The following is a 24,382-nucleotide window of genomic DNA, read 5'->3' on the forward strand; positions in this document are numbered from 1 at the left end:
AGTAAGTGTTGCAAATTTCTTGGAAATTAAGCTTAAAATCGTGATTTCCTATTGGTCATCAAGAATGCTTAGAGCTCTTTTTGTGGCTATTCAGGTAGAAATCTAAAAAGGCCTAAAGAAATATTCAATTAAAAATTTTATGCAACCAATCCACAAAGTCCATTAAAATTTGCCCAACTCTTCAAATAAAAATTATTTTTAATTAATCTATAAATCCCCGAAAAATCGCGATGAAATTATGGATAAAATTTGAAGGACAAAAATCTATTTGCAACGCTCAGAAATGCTCAATGAACTTTATGATTTCGGTTTATTGAAATAAATCTTTCTTTTAATAGATTTTATATTTGCAACACCACACCGCAATGAATTAATCATTGAGAAAAATTATTAGCACTAGAAAATTGTACTAAACAACCAAATCAAAATTGAAATCTTTGCCAACAATTTTTAATGCCTTCATTTTGTTGCTGTTCGGTTATGAACTTATTGCAAGGTAATATTTAAAAATCTAATACGTGACTAATAAGTAAATAATTGTAATGGTAACAGGAGAGGAACTCAGGGTTGTTCGAAAGGGGTTCTTAGCTCTAAGTTGACTTAAAGTTATTGAAGAATTTGATTGAAGTTTGAAGTTTGGAAGGTGTGATTAGAGGCTCATCCTTTTGTTGAATTAGCCTTAACATTTTTGGATGAGATTTTTTAAATTCAACGCTTCATCTAAATTCCAAATAGCTTAATCTGAGTCATTTTCTCTCAAAATCTTAAACCTTCCAATTTGCATTAAATCTAGCATTTTAACAACTTTTATATAGAGCTAGTAAATATTTCTCGCAAAGGTCAAATTAATTAGCATTTTCTGGATTAAAATTTACTAATTAAAATTCTACTAACAGCCGGAAATTCCTAAATAATGAGGATTATCTATCAAAGTCTCTATACGAGATAAATTAATCCGTTATTTAGACAGATCAAACCAGGATCAAACTCGTTTGTTAAATAATTCAGGATTTAAATTCTACATTCTGATTATGATTAATCAAATTAAAGCAGAACTGGAATTCGACTTAAATATTTTATGGAATTTAGTCATCTTTTTCATATGGAATTTGAATCAACTTTGAGTTCTGAATCTACAGGAGAATATGAAATGGAATAAATGCTAATAGTGGACGTTTGCAGGCACGACATAGGCTTAATCAGAAGGCTCACAACGAGAATGGCCAGGATTTCCTGTGTCAACCCAATATGTTTCTTGTGTGTGCCCAAATTTAGTGAAATTCAGCATCATGTCAGAATTATGCCGACCGTCGTGCGGGTTTTAAGCTTTTTTCACACAGTATGCTTAAGGGCACTACATACTTGAGCTCCAATTTTTCCGCATCTCTCCGAAAAGTGCACGTCGTGAAAAAGTTGAAAAATAGTGTCATTTGTCTGGCATGACTCAGGTTTAGAGTCGAAGTCGCTAAAATTCGGCATCATGTGAGAGCCACATTGGCCTTAAAGACCACTTTATTCTGACTCTTTCACTCCAGCTCCAATTTATTGTAACTTAATCTGATATACCAAATAATCACTCCATCTCTGAAAGCTTTATCACCTCTGTCCATTATAAAATATATATCTATCTATCAGTGTAAATATTATCCATAATTTTCATCTAATGTAAATGCATACAAGGCTGAAAATTGCAATTGCAATGCCACAAATTATAAAGTAAAAATACTGGTAAGAGAACGTGATTGAAAACTAATTTTGGTCAGCTGTGAAAAAAATACAAAAAAAATAACACAAGATCGACTGAAAACTGCATATAGCATAATTTCCATGCAATTAATGATTGGTGGTAAAGAAGTAATCATAATTTACCTTAATTATTTCGTATCTCATGTGAATATTGCAGTTGTTGCTATTACATTTTGTGGTATTACATTGACTGTACACAATTGTTCTCCTTCTGTTTTGTTGCCTTGCCCATAACAATCCATGAATAATAAAGAATATAAAAATTAATTCAACAGCATTTTTGCATATCCTTCGCACTCGACAGCGAAACTTCATCACTGTCGAATGTTGTTAAACACTAAAAAAAACTGCATGAAGAATTAAATTGCAGTTTCACACGAGGAGAGGTTATTAATGATAAATGGCATTTACGTGTGCAAAATGCTCCATTTTAAAGTACGTCTTTTTTTTTGCAAACTACAAACCCAGTGCCGAAAGCAATAATCGTGATATCAAAAAGCGTTTTTCATTCCACGAGTTCCTCAATTTGCTACCAATATTACATAAAATATGCCCAAGCTCATAAATGGGTGGCAGAAAGTATAATTGGATTGCAGTTAACAATTTTTTTATTCGTATTGTTTGTGGATTCATGTTGCTCGAAACAAAGACCGAGGGATTACTTGAACCACGGTCGGTTGAAAAATTGACATCGCCAATAAAAAAAAGAAATGCGCATTTCGAACGTGCTTAGCACATACAATGACCCAGAAATTTACGCTTGTCATCTTATATAACAAATGCAATCAATTTATAAGACTATTTTCGTGATTTTCAACTCCTTTTTAGTGCAAAAATCGGTCACAGGAACTGACTTGTGGCTTTTATTTGCTTTTTGTGCATGCACATGTTGCCTTACTCGACTTGATTCATACTACTGGCCTGATTTCTTTAAATTAATGTAAAACGAATGCGATTTATAGATTATTGACCATTTCCGGTACAATACGATTTTAGTTGCTTGATTATTATGATTTGGTATTTTAAAAAAAATGTTCAATCGATTTTTATTAATGAGTGATTTGGAATTATACAGCCTTGATTTATGGAGTGTGAAAAATTTTGCTGGTTTTTGGGAATTTTTGAATAAATTTATATTTGGTATCATAGTTGTTGTTAGGTGCTTGATACCCGGAAAGTATATGGATTAGAAATGGCTGAAAATCCGGTCAAGGCTGACTTGGCTCTGGCCTTACTCGAACTTGATTCTGGCTTGAAGTCAACTTTCATCAAATTTAGCCTGGAGTCAAATTCACGCTTGCCTGAGGTTAGATTGTCATTTTTATCAATAGCGAAGTCTAACTTCTGGGATAGCTAATCGCATTGCTGTGGATCAATAAGTTTGTAATAGTCATTGATGATTTCATTTTAGAAGACAAGTGGTAGGCAGCAATAGAGCCACCTCTAGGTTTCATCTAACAGATTTCTCAATTTGTTGACATCAAATCAGTTCTAGAAACGATTGATCTGGCTTTGTAGGAAAAATGCTTTTCGAAAGCGACAGTTCTGATGAGCTTGATATGTGAATCCCTAACAGCCAAAGAGCATACTTTCATGATACAGATAGACGATTACGGTACCTTCAAGCGGTCTCTTTGTATATTAGGGTATAGTATCTGATAACAGAACGACTATATTGCTTTGAGCAGCTAGAGTGCATTATCAATAATTTATTCATATGCTGTTCTGATTGCAATACATGCGATCTCATTGTACGAGATACTTCTCAATGTTCTGATAATATGTAAATGAAGTTTAAACATAATCAATGATATTTGAGTAATTACTGTAATCAAATTTACTGAGAAACTTTTCAAAATCCAATAAGCAATTCAACTTTCAAATGCAATCTCAAATCATCAAATCATTGATCGATCATCTCAGATTACTTATTTGAATGATATTGAAACAAAATACTCTATAATCTGTTTCATTTTCATACAAAAATTTCATCAATTATCATATCAACGTATTTCCATCTACAGAGAAAATTGCTATCAAATTGAAGGCTTTAACATTTAAAAAAAGCAAATAATGCCTTGAAACTAATATTTTTGATTAATAACATGTAATTTGATGCTTCCCAGCTTTCAAACAAGGAAAAATCGCTCTAAATAATTCACAGCACGTATGTTTTATAACATGATTTACTAATGTTTGCTACAATTTCAAGCAGAATCAAACAATATTTATCCAAGAAAAAGTAAAAAAATGATAAATGACTCAACATGTAAAAAAACCCATTCATTTATTAAAAAAAGAGTAAATTTTTTGTGTTGTTTAACTAACTGAAGCTTAGAAAAATGTGAAAACAATTAGAGCTAATGTTGCTTGCTCATCGTGTGCCTTCAAACTCATCCGACAATGTCTTATTGTCTCTCTTTTCTCCACCAAGCACTTCAGCTGATGTGTTACAAAAGCCATCACGTTATATTGTTGGATGAAGGAATTAAGTAAAATTGCAAAACCATTTTCTTCTGTAACTCAGTCAATTTCACAGTGTAAGTCATTCCAACTTGTTATAAATTACATATTTGCTATTCTTTTAAACCGCAAAAAAAAAACAAAAAATATTTATGCACATGCAGTGTTCAGCATGCCTGTGAAACAAAAAAAAAAAGATATTCAGCTCCTCTATGTTGCAACTGGCGATGTTAGTTGTAAATTAATTTTTATGCTCTTAAATGTGAAGTGCATTCTGACAAAAATGAAAATGATGCAAGTGACCTAAAAAATAAATTTTCATCGCTACTCAGCAAGTGCATTGTGCCTGAGTAAATTGGAAATAATAATGAAAATTGGCGCAGCATGAAAGCTCAATAAATCTCTTCCGAAACATTAAATATATAGAGCAAGTCAGTTTGTATCACGCCGCCTTTTTTTCGTCAAGATCATTGTCATCATAAATTTATTTAATATAAAATTCACCTTGAATTTATAATTTTAAGTGTACCACTCAGGCATCCAACATTGTATCATGATAGGGCAGTGAGATAGTTTCTTTAATGTTAAAATATCGCCGTGAGAAAGTCAGCCTCTCAGTTAGTCTTTCTGTCACAATAAATATTGTTATACAAAATCTAAAGTTGATGCTTATTTTCGTCATCAGTGCTATCATCATCATAAAAATATGCTATGAAATATTTTATAGACAGCTGAAGTGAATTTTGAGAGATTTTACTGCCGCATTTGTGATGAATTTTAAAATATTTGTCAGATTTTTTTGGCTAAGTTTTGCAAGTTGTTGAGTGATTCTAGAGTTGAGTAATGTCGTAAATTTTAAATCTGTCAAAATTGTTTTATGATCTTACTGTAATGTAAAATGAACGGTTGAATGCGAAATTGTGCAAAATTTATGTTGATTTATCACTACAAAAGGTTGGAACAGCACAATCAAGTCGAAGTGCGCTTATTTGATGCATTGAAGACAAGACATTAGGAGGCCCGGCTAGGCTTCTTCATATTCGTCAAATGTTCTAGCTACGCAAAAACGGTACCGCGGTACTGATAATACGGTTACCGAGTAGAGCCCTAAGGTACAAATTTTGCTATTCGGGCTTTATTCCACTCAGCTTAGATGGTAAAAAATCTCAATCTAATTTCGCACTAATCCAAAGCTTCACTAAAATCACATAAACTTTTCTCAAGGAACAAAACCATAAAAATAAAATTAATTCACCGAAATAAAAATTACCTAAATGTGTTGCATTAAATTGAATTTTAACTTGACAACGTCGCTGTAACATTTTTTTTTTTCATCATTCTTCATTCAATTTGCAAATCAATTAAGATTCCATGCCTTATTAGTGCAAATAGCAAAAGAAGAAAAAAACTCATAATATTAAATTTACACCAAACATTTGTCATGACACCGTTTTGACTGTTCGGCACGACATTGCACTCCTTTTTATGAGCCTCAAAGGTGATACAATGAATAAACAAATCAATTTGTTATTTATATATTTTTGCAAATGATGCTGAATGTGTAGTGATTATGCGAAGTGAGTCTTTAAGTTAATTTACTAACACAAAACGCAATAAATTAATCTTTCGTAATTAAAACATTTTATTTAAATCACATTGAGCTGCCTTCAATATGAACGAAACAAAAGAAGAAGAAGTAAAATCAATTTTTGCATAAAAAAGACATCGCGGTGTTATAATTTTTATATATCCAGGCACTTGCTGTAGGCACTGTTTTTTATGCTTCAATTTATGTACTCTATATAGACATATATGCGGTGATTAAATTAATAAAAAGTTTTATGTGACGTTCTCAAGTGCTCGCTTTCGTATTTCCTCGCATTTTGCAATTACAAAGCGGCAGGCTTCATGATTATGATGAATAGATATTCGCGAATGTGATGTACCGCCCCGAAATTTTTTTATTAAAAATCATTAGTTTTATTGTTAGAGAGAAAACTTTACGTCGCACGTGTATTTGAAGATTATGAGATAGTTTCAACATTTTTTAGAAAGAAATTAAATTAAGATTGCTATCGATTTGAAATGAATTATTGGAGTGAAAGGCAAGTGTAAAAGTTGGCATGGGAAGGATATGGAGTTTATGAGGTGCAATTTTTAATTGTAGGGTTAATTTGTGATTTGGAAGAGAATTTTATGTCTAGTCATTCACTTGTTACGTTCACTTTTTGGAAATTTTTTCCAAGAACTTCATGCAACACCGCTAGCAATTCAATCTAATAATCAATTTGTAATTGATCCAACATAAACTGCATTCCAACTAAACACTGCATCTTACAAAATAAGCTAAATAAATGTTAAAGCAGAGGTGGAATTAAAAAGTCTTTTGTTCCATTAATTACAAAATAATAACAATTTGTGTGTGGCTATGAAATACATCGATATATATATCGATAGTAATTACAATGTTATATATTTAGGGCAGTCCATAAGATTGAAAGATTGTGAGACATGACCTTCCACAACAGTTTGATAAATTCAGTCTTCCTACTTTTGTAATAATAAGAGAAATAATTTCAATGCGGCGGCACAACCACAAAAATTGTCATGTTTTTGAAAGAAATTGACAAAATGGAAATTCCATGCATGTTTTTTGTAGACAATTATCTAAGTTAGGCTTATTGTCTATTATTTGTCAACTTGTGACAATTTTTACACTAATTGGTGTACGGCTTTGTAGAGCATAACTTTCCATTACAGCATAATATGCAAAAAAATTGAGGAAAAGAAGAAATTTTACACAAAAAGAAGTGTGAGCAGCATATTCATAGCTCATTTGCAATTATTTCAATTGAAATGGCACACATTCGATAGAAAATTACGTCGAAGTGTCTAATTTATGATCGAACATCAAGTGTAGCTCAAGCACTCCTCTATTGGTGGGACTTTATAGCACCAGCCAGCATCTCCAACCTTGCCAATTCATGTAATATATCGTTCATGTATGATTAAGATACATTTTTTTTATATTCAAGCCGCTATGCTCGCGTTTAAATGTCAATCAAATGTTTTAATGACTCGTCGTGATGATGGAGGTAGGGAAGGGATGGATACTTGGATGGATTGCTGAATTTGAAGTTGGAATTTGCATGAAATATTTAAAATTTATTTTGAATAGAAGGGTTTTGGAGTTCGAGACTCCTCTCTTTTAGTCGAGAATGCTTATGTTGCCTAGATCTTGGTCGCGATCCTTTCCTTAACATCCAGAAAGCATATGACATAGAAAAGGTCAAATAACCTGCTTCATGTTGATTTGTCTCTGATTTGGGACCAACTCAAAGCAGGCCCTGAACAAGGCGCACGCTGAGCTGAAATCAGTTCTTTAGCTTGTTTTACCCCATTTGCCTTTCGGTATACTTCAACAATCTTCAAAAGTTACATAGCAATATTCTTATCGAGTTCCTCCAAAAAGTACCCATCCCTTGCCAGATACTTATTGTCTTTCTATTGCAAATTCCGCCAAATGTAAGCAAAGCAAGTCAAAAGCAAGCCGAGTGAATGAGAAAGAGAGAGATAGAAAAATTATGACGGCAATTACTGACATTTGAGTGCTTCAAATTAGGCTTTTAAACTATTCTTATGATCGTAATAATGTTGATGACATGAGGCGTTCATATTTCATCGCACGCATACCTTTACAATATTTTTCTGGGAAATCATTATTATTGGAATTACAAAACATTTTATTTACTTTACTTGAGAAATGTAGCATGACTAAAAAATTCCATTTAAAGAAATTCTCAATAAGCCATTTTTTAATAAAGTGAAATATTTCAATTGAATTGCTTTTTACAATTGCTGCTTTGACTTTATTTTGTCGCTACTTATAATTTCCTTCTTATTTTACTTTTTTTTTTGACAAATATAAATAGCTGTACACAAAAGAAAATAATGAAAATGAAAATTAAGCATCGCGCATGAAAATCTTTTGTATTTAAAATAAATTTTTTATATAAACACACGAGACATGAAGTCAATGAAATGAGAAAAATTGTAATGTAAACCATGCAAAAGTCACGCAAAATCATTTACTCTGCATCTTGATTATAACTTTTTTTTGTATATTTATTCAATTCATAAAAGGTAAAATACATTTGGAATGGTAATAAATTTTGTAAAATTTTATTAAAATTTTTTGATGATTTTAAAGATTTATTTTGGATATTTTGAGCTGGCATTTAAGATGGGATTTTTTGAGATTGTGAAATCTTTACAGGTCTTTTTTTGATTTTTATCTATTAATAAGCTTTTGATGTGATCTTTATCAAATTGGAAAGACTTTTATCGACTGTAAATTTAACTTTTTAAGACTTAATTGTGAGTTAATTTAAACTTTTGCTTGATTTTTGGATCAATTTAAGAATTTTGCGTGATGTTAAAACATGCAAGACTTTGATAAGTTGAATCTCGTTAGGATAATTTCAATGGATTCATTATGTGTTGCCAGCAATTAGCGATTTCCTTTTGATGTTGATAAAAGGGATTTAGTGAAGCCTCTAGAGTTCTGTGGTGGAGTCTTTTTCATTTGTATTACTCGTGTCATGACTATGATGATCATATGTCATTGTAAATACATCCATCACAATGCATTGAGGACAATTATGCGATGTTTCTATCAAAAGATGGAAAACCAACGAATTGGGTTGGTTTCGCCAAGCGGATTTCATTTGTTTCCCAATAAACCACTACCTCGTCATCATAGTGATAACATTTGATGATGCACTGATCAGGACAGTCATTTAGCTTAACCCCAGCAATATCCTCAAAAATCTACAGCTCAAAATAACACTACTTATAAAAAAATTCCAAAAGTTCACAACACGGCATTCCAAAACATTCAATTCAACCTCTCATACCAGTCGGTAAAAAATTTCTCATAAACAATTTCGTCTACAAAAATACAAAAAACTATATTTACTCAATTTGTAAAAAATATTCACAAAATATCCCACAATTCTTTTTGATCTCTTGCGGTTATATGATCGTAAATTGGATAAAATTAAAAGATCATGATGCAATAATTTTTATGCGAAATATTCCCGTCCTCCCCTTAATTTTTATAGATTTCATCGTACGTCTGTTTACTTATTTTTTTGATCAGCTTTAGCACGTTTCGTACTTAAAGCATGTTGCTTTATATTTTAATTCGTTCATATATCATCTCTTTATATTGCAATTTAAGTCAATTTTAAATCGATTTATATCTCCAGACGATGATATTTTCTCTTGTTTTGTGGATATGTTGGATATAAATGAGATTGCCGGTTAATTGAAATATATTGTATGGTCGGAAACGATGTAAGATGACTGTGCATAGATAAACATGAGCTTTTTTTCCTCTTCTTCTTCTTTTTTGACCTGCATTACAATGCCAATCAATGATCATCTCCGTTGGCTGTTTTATTGATCCGACATTTCACTCCTGTAAAAGATATAAATCCATTGTAACCGTATAATAACGAAGCAGACAGACAATTTTTTCAAAAATTGTGAGAAACAGTCGTCATAATTTCAAGTGGGATGTGGTATTGCTTGATGATTGCATATATAAAGATTCATTAATGATGCCTCAGCGATAAATCATATTTATGTGAAAATTGTATAGTGCAGCATGACATCTTCTTTCTGTCTCTGTACATCAAAACTCATTCGACAATTTAAAATGAGGCACAATTTGTCGAAGTGTAAAAGGGAATCAACTGATTTCTCATAATTGATGCTTGAATGTCGTTCGTAATTGTAATTAATTAAGCAACAATCTTTTTGTGTTCGATTGTGTAATCCTTCTGGCTATTGTGTGATCATGTAATTTTGTCATTAACGTGACTTGGGTAATTACATGTGAAAATTATTAAGGACTGGAAATGGGACAAAAAACGAGTGGCTTTAGGGAATCTTTTCTGTGTGGGGTTAACAGATTGTTTATGTGCCATATAAAGTCTAGACTAGGCATTTTTCGGATACCAAAAGCTTACATTGATTAAAGCAATTATTTACAGCATAATGGTGATCATTATCTTATTGACATGACCATAATCACGAGGATCATGTTGTAAATCCACTGTCCTTGCAATTTTTTTCCCATTATCTTTCAGAATCCAACAATAATGGATATAATGTCTTGTTAAAACAGTTTATGGACACATCAATACATGTTTTAAGTATCCTACATGAATCTTGTGCGTATTGGGTGTCCATAAATTGATTTTAAGCACTTTAAAAGCAGTATACTAGGAAGACACACTTGACTTTACTTTGACTCAAGTTACAAGTCACAAGATCTAAGTTTTTGTCAGTTGGTTGTAAAGAAACCATCTTGATGACATCATTTGAATGCCCGCTGATAGGGAAATGATGTTTGAGTTGTCCAAATTTGAGAAGTTCACATCAGGATTTAGATTAGCCAAAATAAACAGCCATGCATCGACTTTACTTGAAGATGTGTATTTTTGAAATTATTTTGTCTAATTTCATGGGGTTAAATCAAACTCATGCCGAGAAGCTGAATTGACAGTATAATTAGAGCCAAGTGGCACCCAATCAGCGAAACCAATCAAAAATAGTCAATATTGGCCAATATCATCCTGAATAGGTCTAATCGGTTAATCAATAATTTGTCAAAGCTCTGACTTATTGGTTAGGTCATCCTAGTGCCATATATTTGATGGATCAACCGACTTTTGCTTTTCGGGTATTCTCTTTAATAAGCCAGTCAATATTCAGCATATAGCCATCCAAAAACCATCAAAATATATAGTTGTAACCTCCAACTCCACTGAAATTATTTTTCTCCTTTTTAATTGATGTCAATTTTACAAGCAATGTCATTTCACGCTTAAATACATTCCTGATGTAAAAGAAAAAGTTAATTCCTTCATTTTTGTCTCTTAATGTGCTTTACATTCTACAATAGTATAATGTGTGAATTGATATGCAGAAAGATTTATTATTGCATTAACAGCACTAAAAAAGTAGGGGGAGAGGAAATAAATTGACTTTATGGAATATTTTCACATAACATATCACCATATATACACCACAACCTGCCTCTACTTTTTGTAAGTAAATTGAATGAATTAAAAGTGTGTCATGGAATTTTTTTTTTTTCTGTTTTGTTGCCTTTTGAATTCTTGACTGAAGATATTATTTTTCCTCTCTTTGCGTTTATCTCTTTTTTTTGCGGTAAGACAATGCAATAGGTGCTGTTATATATGCTGTAATTGTTACTGATATATGCATGAATATTTGTTGCATATTGTATGCAAATGAATCCATGAATGAATGTCTAAAATCTATGCGAAAGCAATAAAATTAGAAAATTTATGAATCTAATGTTATTTTTTTGTGTATTTTTTAAAGATTTCACAAATGCACAAAGGCGGAACCAGAGTCCACGAGCGGGACCAACAGGAAGAGCATTAGGCTTAAATCCAAAAGGAACATCATCATCATCATCAGAATTTCAATGTCCAGAAGAATTTGGATATTTTCCACATCCATCCGATTGTAGTCTTTATTATGTGTGTGTGTTCGGTGGTGCATTACTTGAAAGTTGTACCGGTGGATTGATGTACAGTCATGAGCTTCAAACATGCGATTGGCCACGTAATGTTGGATGCGAAGTATCCGATGTTAGTCAACCAGCTCCAGCACCAGCTCGTGAGGTGACTCCACGAGTTCCACAAGTTTCAAGTCGAGTACGATTCTCATCTGTAAATAATGAACAATCAGCACCATCAGGCCCATCAGGTCCATCAGGTCCATCCGGTCCATCTGCTCCATCGGCTCCGTCAGCACCAGCACATATTCAACAAATCCAAACACTTCCACCACCACCAAATCAACAAAGAATTTCACCAAAACCTGTGATCACGTCAAGAGGACAGCCACCTAGTTTTACACAAGATGAGATTTTAAAGGTATTTACATTTAATGACTTAATTTAGAAATTGGAGGTTATCAGGGTGCGCCAATAGACCATTAAAGTTGTTAAGTGAAATCTACTGAACCAGTAGTTCTCGTTGACGTTCATTAATTTTTGCAATGAAAGCTAAAAAAGTAGCTGACAATACCAGCAGGATCAATTTCCTAAACTCATATTTTTAAATTTGACAACTGATGTCATTGCCAATCGCTGACCCTGATATTTTCGTGTAGTCTAATCTTAATTTTATGAGTTTTACGCAGTCTCATATCCAGTTTTTGTTAATCTATACTCAATAATTCTTTCGCATGTGTATGAATATAAGACACAATGCTGATTTATGGTCGTTCCTTATCTCATTCCATTCTATCTTTTTTTTTTAAAATTCTTTAGCAGCTTTACGAAGAAACACATGACACACTTCCACCAGCTGAAGAGGAAGAAACCGATAGAAATCAACGTGTTTACAGAGGTCAACCAAGTACAGTGACACAAGTTCAAAGAGATCGTGATGGTATCATTCATCAGCCAAGTCACAATGCAATTCCCACACAAAATAAAGTTGGATCATTTGCATTCACAAATTCACAAATTCCAACATTTACAAGGTAGGCTTTTATGTCTGTGCTATATTTTATTATAGTTTTATTATTTTATTCTGTGTAAGTTTTTAAAATCATCAGATTAAGTTCGTTTGTTTGTTGTTGATTAAAATTCATACATAAGAGAATAAGAAGAAGTAAATCCATAAAGAAGTTAAGTCTTTTCAGTAAACAAACAATGAATGAATGAGTAGTAACAAAATAATAGTAAAAAAAAAATTATAATAAATAAAACAGTTGACTTATTGTTATGTCTATCTCTATTGCACTAAACCCATCATAGTGAAGACGAATTACAAGACCTTGACATTACAAAACATAAAGTTTTGGACCGTAAACGACGCGACCTTTCATCTCATACTGACAGTAATGAAGAATCAAAAATTAAGACTGAGCATATAGAAAATGAGTCAGACGTAGATGATGACAGTACTAAAATAATAGAGAAAAGATCAAATGACGATGAGACACATGTGGCTAGTTTAGATGAAGTGTCAGAAATATTAGAAGGCTCTGAAAATAGCGACGATGTACAGAGACGAACACGTCAATTAAGACCGTCGATAATAAGTAGCCCGTGGAGAATATCAAATGGCCGAGCTGTGAATTTTTCGCCATCAAATCAAAATTCATTCGGAGCAAGTTTCAGTGGATTCCCAAGTGCACAATCTGGATTTTTATATAAAAGTGATGGTCGATTTTACCCGACAAATCCATTTAAGTCATCATCCGATAATTTTTCGCCTGTAATTAGTACATATAGTGGAAATAATAATAAAAATAAATATAATTTTCAATCATTTGGAAGCAACAGTGGATCAAGTAGTGGATATGCATATGAATCGTCAGACAGAGATCAGGAAGCAACGCCAAAATATAAACAATCATCAAAAATTCCATCACAGTCATCTGCTTTATTGCCACTGATTTATTCACTCGAGTCATTCGAACCAAAGGCTAAACAAACCACGACACCGCCACCCATTGAGTCACAAGATAATTATTCTTACTTTCATCTTGGCAAAGGCTCCTCATCACAAACTCAACAACATCAACAGCAGCAGCATCAGCATCAGTATCAAGTGAAAACCTATGCCTTTCCCGTTACTAATCAACAGCCACAGCAGACAACAACACAAAGATCATTCGTTTCATTTAACTCCGTTGGTGGCTTTTTTAATAATAATCAACAGCAGTCGAATCAAGGATTTTCGCCATTAAAGACTATACAGAGTAGCAGCGGTAGTAATAATAATAACAATAGTAATAAAGTAACACCAGCACCAATATATGAAGGAATAAAATCAGCATCGTCATATGATAGCCGCTATACATCACCAGCACCACCAAAAAAATCACAATCTACACCACATTATTCATCAAATGGATTTCTCAATAATTTAGGTTTTAATAAAAATGCAGCGACTGTTTACAATTTTGGCATTGACAGTGCGAAAGAACGCGAGAAGCAGCGTGAAGAGAAAGTAATTGAAATCACAACAAAGAAGCAGAGCTATAAACAACAACAATATCCAATACCAACAAGCACACCAAAATATTATCCATCGTATACGACACCAAATCAATTATTTGATGTTGATAAATTCATAGCTGAATTGAGAGAAACGCAAAGATTACAAAATGGTAAAAATGTTGCGAATAATCTATCACCACACAATATCCAGCAACAACAATCAATATACAAAATCAATAATACTAAAACACAATCGCATTTATTGAATAAGACACCAAATATACGATATCAATATTTTACAAGTCCATCGCCATCATCCACGACTGCTTCACCCGATGAATATTATTATGATGATGAGAACGAGGAAGTTGAGGCTACATATGATAATGGTGCTAATTTATCAAAATTTAAAGTTCAAAGTGACAAGGTCAACAGCAATAAAGATAATTATAGTAGTCAAACACTTAATAAGAAGCCTAATTTAATTAGCTCAAATGCAGCCACATATGATGATGATGAATATTATGAAGACTATGAGGATGAGGAAGAAGAATTTAAATTTTTACCACCTCCAGTAAATAAGCCTAAATATACACCAATGACTGAGACAATGGCACCACGTCCAATTAATGTTACCACACTTCGACCATACTACGTTAGTGGACAGACATTCAGCACACCATCACCAATATCCAGCACAATTCCGTCAATAATTAAATTCCCAGATGACGTTTTTCAAGCAATTCGTCCATTCACAAGCCTTGGTCCGAAAATTTATTCAAATGGTAATAATGGCAATAAAATCATAAAACCTAATCATCTCTCGGGCAGCTACGATATCACGAAAGTCTCAACAACAACACAAATTCCATACACGACAACAAAATTGACAACTAAAGCTCCAACAACAACAACAACAACAACAGAACGTACGACAACACGTAAGACAAAACTTAAAATAAAAACAAAAGCAACGACAGCTGGTAAAAAACAGCAAGTGACAAGTACCACAGTAAAGCCTACTCGGACGTCAGTGACGACGACTAGACGAAAACTTTATACGAGTAAAGCAAATAATAGGGGAACTTTAAGATTCAAGGCATCAACAAAACGACCTGACTTGACTAGACTTGAAATTGACGAAAAATTACCCAACAGGTAAATTAATTGATTCCAGTTACTTATGTGGCTTACAAATTTTTTTTATAATTTTCATTTATGTCGTTGGTTGGGCATTAATAATGTGTACATATCGGTATTTATTATTAATAAATATACTTATTGGAAATGATACAGCATAGATTGAAAATTGACAAGATATTAATGCCTTTTTTCTTAAATTTTTTTTTAAAACAGAGTTGAGCAATCGTCGCCTGCTCCTTCAGCATTCAACATTCCATCGAAAACGCAAATCACCCAAAACAAAAATTATTACAACACAAGCAATTACAACTCCAATTTTGATCCATATTATCCATCATATGATGACGGTGTAGATATTTACTCCGATGTCGGTAAGAAATTGATTTTTTTTTTCGTTGGATCTTACGACACACAACATTTTGTATGCTTTTGGACTGAATGATTAATTATTGATCCTTTTTATATTGCCGCTTAGATTACTCAAATATTTATAATCAACCAAAGTCAACGCCATCATCGACATATCGTCCAACGACAACACAATCGCCACAAACATTTGCAACAAGACCGCAAACTCAATCAACGACTTACTTGACACAAACTCCAGCACCACCAAAACAAAAGTATAATCAACAAAATATTTATTCATCGGCTGATTATGATGACGGTTTAAATGCTCAGGTTTGTAGCTTATTCAGTCATTTAAGTTTTTTAATTTATTTTGTAAGGGTTTCATAATGTTTTTGGGCTAATTCTTTAATAGAGCTTGAGGGGAACTCAGATTTTGTATTTAAAATTCATGTCAAATGGTCTCAACCCGAATTAGACAGAAAATGCTTAGAACTAGACATTATCTTGCCTCAAACTAGTTATAACGTATTTTGGTCTATTCGAGATTCTATACAGAATTAGAGTCGACTTCAAGCGCTATCTTTAATCTATGAAAGATGAATCAGTCTGAGATTATTTTTACCAGTATTAGGTATACTTAAATAATCACCAATATATTAAGACTGAAGATGCACTTAACCGAAAAAGCTACTGTTAGCTCTATCTACAGATTCTGGCTATGCCACTCTTTAATATATTTTAAAAGCCACTCATTTCAATTTCCTCTAAGAAATCACTTAAAACTGTCCCAATTCTTCAGAAAAGACACGCTTTTAAGAAGAAGAGCACTTCATTAAAATGCACAAATAAAATCATTATCAATATTCCATTAATTTTATGAGCGACAATTAGGAGATCTTCATCTCTAATACGAATTTGCAGAGATAAAATGTTCAAGTTTGCTATCACATAAATTATTCTATACGATCATAAAATCAAGAAACGACTTAATCAGGTTACAAAATTCTCAAGAATTTTTTATGTTTATATTGATATATATCATTCTAATACAGAGTTGTTGTTTGTTTTTATGAATGTATTAGAATGTGATTGTTAGCTATTTTGGAAGAAGATCCATTTATTGTACTTGGGTACCCGAGTAGCAATGGAACTTGTACTGTCAAATATATGTATTTATAAAGCCCTAGCTACGACGACAAATTTCCTTTTTGTCATTAAAATGTGCTATAACAGTGTAACGTTCATATAGAAAAGGACATTAAGTAGCTTGAAAAGCTCAAAAGAGTCAGCTTTCTTAAGCTAATGAGCCCACTTTATTTATGTGGAAGCTGCAACAGTCGTTACAGTGCAGTCAGGACACTTTTGAGTCCGACACCGTTACACAGTGATGCTTATGAGTAAACATTATGCCTTTCATGTATATTATTCGTCCATACAGCTAGCATTTAATCATCAACTAAGCTTCAGATTTATCAAAATTATCGTAGATATGTTAATGTCTTAATTTACCAACCGTGCATCATTTCTGTACCTCTCCACTAATTTGATAATCATTTCCAATCAAGAAACTTTCGATCAACTCAAATTGAGGATCAACTATATCTATCTAGTTCCAATACAGCTATCAATTCAAACCTAAGTGACAGCTGATAACCATGACTCTAAATTAAAATCATCTCTACACACCCCAATAAACTTTATTGCATTTATCCTCTATGAAATCATCAAACTGCTTTTTTATCTTTGATAACTCAGCGGCATTAGACATTTGAGCTATAAATTCAACAAATAAAGTTATTTAAGGAAAAATAAATATGTGTTAATATTTTAGCACTAAGAAGATCATAAAGCATTTCAAAGCCATTAAGATCCGCTAGTGCCGCGAAAAAAAAAAAAAACAAAAATTACACTTTATCGCAAATCAGACAGATAATTTTTCATGGCTGCATACCAAATTTTCCGGTGATGTAGTTTAAATTGTAAGACGTTAATCTCGTATGTAGTTTGGGCAACTACTGGTTAATAAATGTACAGTCATTAGTTATTTTCTCTTACTGGATTATTTACTATAGCTTAACATTGATTAATTGTAGACAGACAACAAAAAAATTAAAATGTAAATTTTTCTTATTTTTCTCCCATTCACAAAAAATTTGTGTCTAGTTGGAAGAAAGTGAACGATATGGACAGCAAGAGGAGGATTCATCAAATTTCAGGTAAGTCAAATTCCTTCGTTCAGTTTCGCTTTTAAATGCCATTGTCTTTCCTTCTATCTCTCAGCATGTCTAAATATTCATTTATTATACATAATCATTTGTGTTTATACATATTTATGCATAACATAATCATGTTTTACGTACAATAAGTAATTTGAAACATTTCTTTTTAAAAAAAATTAACCATTTTACTTATTGGCATTAATGAGTTTGACCATTAATATCATGTGATTTTTTTTTGTTTGTGAGAGAGTGAAAATTAACTTTAAATTTTGTATTTTTTGATCTCCAGCATTATCATAAGTTTTTAATGTGTTGTTAACTAATTACCCCTATTACTATTCTACCATGTGTGATATGAACTCTATTTTATATTAATTCGTTAATGTTTTTCTTCTATTTCTTCTCCTTTCTATCCAAAAAAAAATAAACTAATTGCTTTTAACAAATTTGGTCAAATTTGTGTGAAATATAAAATATTATTATAAAATATTAAGGGGAGACAGAAACGAATTGAGTCCTACATTTGACCGTAAATTGCCAAAAGTACAGTCACCATCGTCATTTTCGAATGGTCAAAAATATTCATCTGTACCGGCCATTGTGAAACTTTCAACACCCGAACCATTTTCCTATAAACCAACTGTACCTGTAACCCAGCGTTACTCCTCAACCTTCTCCACTACTCGGTCATACTCATCAACTAAATTCCCACAAACTTTCCCAACTACTACTTCTACTACTACAACTACTACAACTCCAAGAACTACTACTACTACTACTACTACTCAGGAGCCTCCTCAGTATTATCCGACAAGGTATTTTTCTATTTTTATTCATTCTACTCAATAACCTCCAGTGACCTGACTGGATTGTTTTTTCGTAGTATCGCTAGAACATTTATTTATTGCTTCATATGCCATTCGTAGAAAACTGACAATTTTTTCTATTAACTCATATTTGCTATTTGCTGAATTGCTATTTTGCTTGACATTAAAACAAATGATGCTGAAAATTTTCAATTTAATGCACATTAAACTCTTTGTTGATTAACCTGCTTGAAACCTTAACAATAAAAAATCATATACACATATTGCTGTAGATGAACACACTGTCTCCCCTAAGAGTATGAAGTCGTAATGTAGGTAATGAGTTTGATTAATTTAGTGTATGTTTTTTTGTGTGATGCTTAAAAAATTTATATTTGCTGGATGCATTTTTGAATTTGAGAAGTGGAAATTTCCTCAGTTGCTAACAAATAATTTTTTTGGATAAATGTAGTCAAAAGTGCACCCCAGTCAACAGCCTTCGGTGTTGTTAACAAAAAGTATTTTTGTTTTTCCTTTTTTTTTCTATATGCTAACTTTATGTATTCTATTCTATTTATTATTGTATGTGTTTTCCAACAGATCATCGCTGTCAGATGGTACCAACAAGACAGCTAATAATCGTTTAAAAATAACACTTTCTGCTCGCGCGGGTTCCCTTAATCCACTCCAGAAAGTTCATATTCCTTATAATGTCCCAATCCAATCCTTTCCACCTTCTCTTGTACCATCCATAAATTACACTGATACATTACCCTCGACGACTTTGACTAAGACAAGTACAAGCACTTTTTCAAGTAGTACTAGTACCACAAAATCTACAACAACTGTACAACCCTTAATTACTCCTCCCTCTGTGCAAGTTGTTAACATACAATTAATTAGTAATAGTAATAGTAACAATAATAACAATAATAATAAGTTTAATAGTAATAATAACAATAATAATAATCAAGAACCTTTACCTGACCATTATTATTATTCAGAACAGGATGGTCAATTTGATTATTATGATAATGTTGATGAGATATCCATTCCATCATCTAGCATTAAACCATTAGTAAATAATAACATTAAAAATCATCATTCATCATCATCATCATCATCATCATCATTTCCATCTAAATCATCTTCAAATTCTCTTTCTCAATCATCATCGCCGGTAAAAAGTTTTACAAATTATAATGTCGATTCCTATAAAATGCCAAATTTCTCAGAGCTTCGATACGATCAAAGCACATTAAAGTCATTTTTTATGAATTCTAATCCAACAACTGAAAATTTAATGTTGGCAAGTTTAAGACAATCGACAGTTGTTACCACAACACCGTCGACAACCACAACGACGAGCACCGAAAAGTCAACGAGTACTGTAAAAAGTCCATCAATTACTCGTGACTTTGAGGAGCAACGTCAAAGAATTTTATCATTTATTATTTCTGATAATCAACCTTCTAGCTTTAAGGCACCTAGTACAACAACAACGCAAAAATCCATTTTTATTGATAATACTAATAATTATAGTCATAGTGATCGCAGCTCTAACAAATACGAATATTTTAATGCTTTTGTAAATACGCAAAGCACACCAAAATCAATTGAAAGCACGACAACTTCGACAACAACGACGACGCCAAGAAATATTGTGCATAATTCAGTAATTAATCAGGCACCAAAAACGACAGTTTTAATATCTCGTGAACAATTGACACAGAATAATAATAAGCCAATAAGATTGACATTATCGTCATCATTGGACGGATTTGAAAAGAAAAAATTGACAAAAGATAAGGAATATAATAAAGGAACGATTGAAGAGATTCCATTGATTAAATCAAGACAGCCAGAAAGTCTTTACTTGAAACCAATTGAACCAACGACTTATTCACCTCCAAAATTCAGATTTACAACTGAAACAACTACAGAACCAACAACAACAACGACTTATTCACCTCCAAAATTCAGATATACTTCAGAAACGACTACAGAACCAACAACAACAACGACGACTACGACAACGACTGAAAAATTATTTGAAATTTTAAATGATGAGGTTGAAGATCCAGAAAGTTTTGTTATTCATTCAAGACGACGACCATACGTAAATGACTTTTTGACATCCAGTACAATTCCAACTAGATTCCCTCCCAGAACGACTACAACTGAGGCACCAACCTCAACAGAATCAACTACATTATTACCGACCTCTACACCGAGATCAATCGCACAAAGTTTCACATCTCGCGGTCTTGTCTTTAAAGAAATTCTTAATAAAACATTCGAGTCACAGACACCATCGAAGCCAGTTGTATCACCTTACATAAGTTTAGAAACACAAAGGCTAACAAATGCAATTCGTACGACACCGCGTACTAATTATGTCAATAATATTAACAATATTAACCGAGAATCGACAACGACGTCGACACAAAGTACGCCAGTATCAACTTATCGTAGTTATTTCCTTATAACTGCACCACCGAAAACTATTAACCATGATATTAACAATAACACATCAACAACGACAGTTCCTTCAACATATTTATTCCCCGAATCAAGTACAACAAAATTGGTCTCAAATTCCCCAACTGCATCGCCATTAATTTTAAGTACCGTTAAAGAAAGTTCCTCATCTGAACGTAAACGTGGCAAATATCGCCCATACTTTTCATTCACTTCATCCTCATCAAATTCACTTGATGATGAGGCAACGACTTATTCACCACGAATTAGATTTAATGCTCGAACTACCGAATCAACATTGCCAATTTCAAGCGAACAACCAGTGGCAGTGAGACGTAAAGTAATTCGATTAAAATCATCTCTCACGCCATCAGTCGATGCGCCACAAAGTTCATCAACAGAGCGTGTTGATGTCACGACTTATAATCCATCGAAGAAAAATACTTTTGATAAATTTGTACCATCATTGCCACGCGATTCAAGCGATATTAAGCCAATATTGACAAAATTAAATGAATTTATAAGTAAATTATCACATTCAGCTGATATATTTGGTACAACATCAAAGGGAAGCAGTTATAATGATTTAACGAATGAAAATGTTGCGTCAGTTGTTGAAGTTACTGAAAAGCCATTCTTTTACACTAGATTAAGTAATTTAAATAATAATAATAATAATAGTAATTTAAGAAATCTCACTGAATTGCATGATACAACAACGAAAAAATTCAGAGCAACAGTTGAAATGCCTGAAATGAATGTGCCGGAGGAGAAAAATGAGAAAAAAATTGTTAATTTATATAGTGATGATTCATATGATGAGGAAGAGAATGAAGAACGTCCATATATTGATATTATTGATGATCATGATGAATTCATTGGTGCTGTTAATGTTGAAAGTTCAACATTGTCTAGCACAGCAAGTCCATCTCCATCGAGATATTTTTACAATACATCCTTCAGTAGTACTTTACATGAGACACCGACCAGTACATTGACAACGACAAGTACAGTCAGAACGACGACATTACCAGAAATAACGTCCACGACAGTGACAACGACAGAGTCGACGACAACGACTGAAAACGTACTGAGTACATCAACGACAACTAATCCTAAAAGTTTGATCCCGCCGCGCGCTACGCGTGTTAACAATGCAATTAAATCATCAATAAGTGCTGGACTGCCACGCAGAAATTCAAATAGTGCCAGTATAAAATGTAATGATGTTTCCTCCAATGCAAAGTGCAACGAAATTCCCTCGAGGTACTACCAAAAAAAATCATTTACACACACACACACTAGTAATAAATTTTTAGAAAATTTTGAGTTTTTGTGCTTTAACTCAACGACGACATTATATAAAAAAAATCGACAATTTCTTTTCAGTTTTAATTTCATTTTTCTTTTTTGTTTTTTTAATTATGACACATGTACATATAAGTTATTGTATTATTATTTCTCCTCCTAATGCCTGTCTCTAGAGATACACACTGATAAGAAAAATAAGCCAAATAAATGACTTGCACTATGAACAGTTTGCACAAATCACTTTCAATTTATTTCTTACCATTTTGCACTAATAATTATCGAAAAGAAAAAGAATTAAAAAACTTTAAAATCCATCCTGCCAGGCAGCAATAAACATACAAATTGAGCTTAACGCACCCATAGTTTCAAATAAATTACACACTCAAATAAAAAATGAAAAATAAATGCTTTAGTAAAGCGCGGCTGGAACACAACTTTACTGTTTAATTTCTCATTAATTTCATTTAACATTAAGCAAAGATGGAATTGAGTCTTTTTTTGGTTTTGTTTGAATAATGATGTTTTGAGAATCAATTAGTTTATTTAGAATTTTTTGAAATGAATTTTGAATGTTTAAGCTCAAATTTAGAGTTTTTGTTTGAATTTTGAATGACTTTGATTCAATTTCAATTAAATTTAAAAGTTTGGTCAAAATTTGAACTTGTTGAAATTAAATTCGAAACAAATTAAAAGATTTTTGATTAATATTGTACTTATACATTTTGATTAAATTTTAAAAATTTTTGAACTTTAAAGCTCAATTTAGAAATTTTGATTCAAATTTCGAACTTTTTAGTTCAAATTCAAACTAAATTGAAATTATTTTTAATCTTTTAAACTTATAATTGAAATTTTGGTTCAAGTTTTGAACTTTTGTTCAAATTTAAGCCTGATTTAAATATTTTGATCATTTTAATTTATATTTGAACTTTTAAATTCAATTTTGAATTTTTGATTCAAATTGAAACATTTTTGGTTCAAATTTTGATCACAATTTTGAACTTTAAAGCTCAATTTAGAATTTAAAATTTGAAACTTCAAAGTTCAAAGTATTTTAACAAACAAAACCAAAAGAACTCACCCACAAATTGCACCTAATATGCATAAATTTAATATATTTTTCAACTTTATTTTCCAATCACAAACCCCCAATCATCCTTTAAATCCATTTCAATTATCCTCTGACGAACTATAAACCAAACCCCGCCAATGAATTTCAAACCGCAGTTCTATTTTTTGCTATTTCTATAATCTACATTTTTATCTTTTTGAATAATTTATTCTCATTTGTGAATAACAAAAAAATGCTTTTATTTATGTAAAAAAAGTCTCTGTCATACTTCTCCAGGACTTGACTTATGCCCATCATGTTACTAAATCTATGCTATATAAAAATAATAATAATAATCTGAAAAGAATTCTTAATTAATTACTAACTTAATTATTAATAATATTTGATTTTGATTGATGGAATGCATTGAAATGTATGGTAATGAAGTGTAGCGAAGGCAGCTTAGTTGCTACATGTCTAACTCTTTAAGGTTCTCATTCCACATGTTTTAATTTATGTGTTATTTACATATAAGATTCAAATTGAGATTTGCCAAGAAAAATGTACAAACAAACAATTAATAAATCAATTAAGATGAAATCTTGAAGTCAGTTGTGCTTGTAGCTGTTGTGTAATGAGATAATCACAACAAGAAGAACAAATGAAATTAATAGTTTTGAGCATGTTTTAATATTTGTTTGGTTTCTATTCGATTTTTCATTAATCATGAAATTGATTTTGTAAGAAAAAT

The 24,382-nt window shown here is 32.1% G+C and overlaps 1 protein-coding gene across 4 annotated transcripts in view; it reads left to right on the top strand.

Moving 5' to 3' along the window:
- Window positions 1-24,382, top strand: part of Cda5 (Chitin deacetylase-like 5) — a 100,074-nt gene that overhangs the window by 69,566 nt on the left and 6,126 nt on the right. For 3 of the 4 annotated variants that reach the window (XM_070635247.1, XM_070635246.1, XM_070635245.1), the window contains exons 2-8: window positions 11,629-12,188; window positions 12,587-12,801; window positions 15,626-15,783; window positions 15,888-16,093; window positions 17,927-17,979; window positions 18,477-18,797; window positions 19,389-22,535. In XM_070635247.1, the coding sequence (XP_070491348.1) occupies window positions 11,629-12,188; window positions 12,587-12,801; window positions 15,626-15,783; window positions 15,888-16,093; window positions 17,927-17,979; window positions 18,477-18,797; window positions 19,389-22,535 (4,660 nt within the window). The remainder of the gene's footprint in view (window positions 1-11,628; window positions 12,189-12,586; window positions 12,802-15,625; window positions 15,784-15,887; window positions 16,094-17,926; window positions 17,980-18,476; window positions 18,798-19,388; window positions 22,536-24,382) is intronic. The other variant, XM_070635248.1, reaches the window with a different exon arrangement.

This window comes from Chironomus tepperi, unplaced genomic scaffold (genome assembly GCF_022539635.2).
Source record: "Chironomus tepperi strain 1889 unplaced genomic scaffold, CSIRO-AGI_Ctep_v1 contig_87, whole genome shotgun sequence".
Lineage (NCBI taxonomy): Eukaryota > Metazoa > Arthropoda > Insecta > Diptera > Chironomidae > Chironomus > Chironomus tepperi.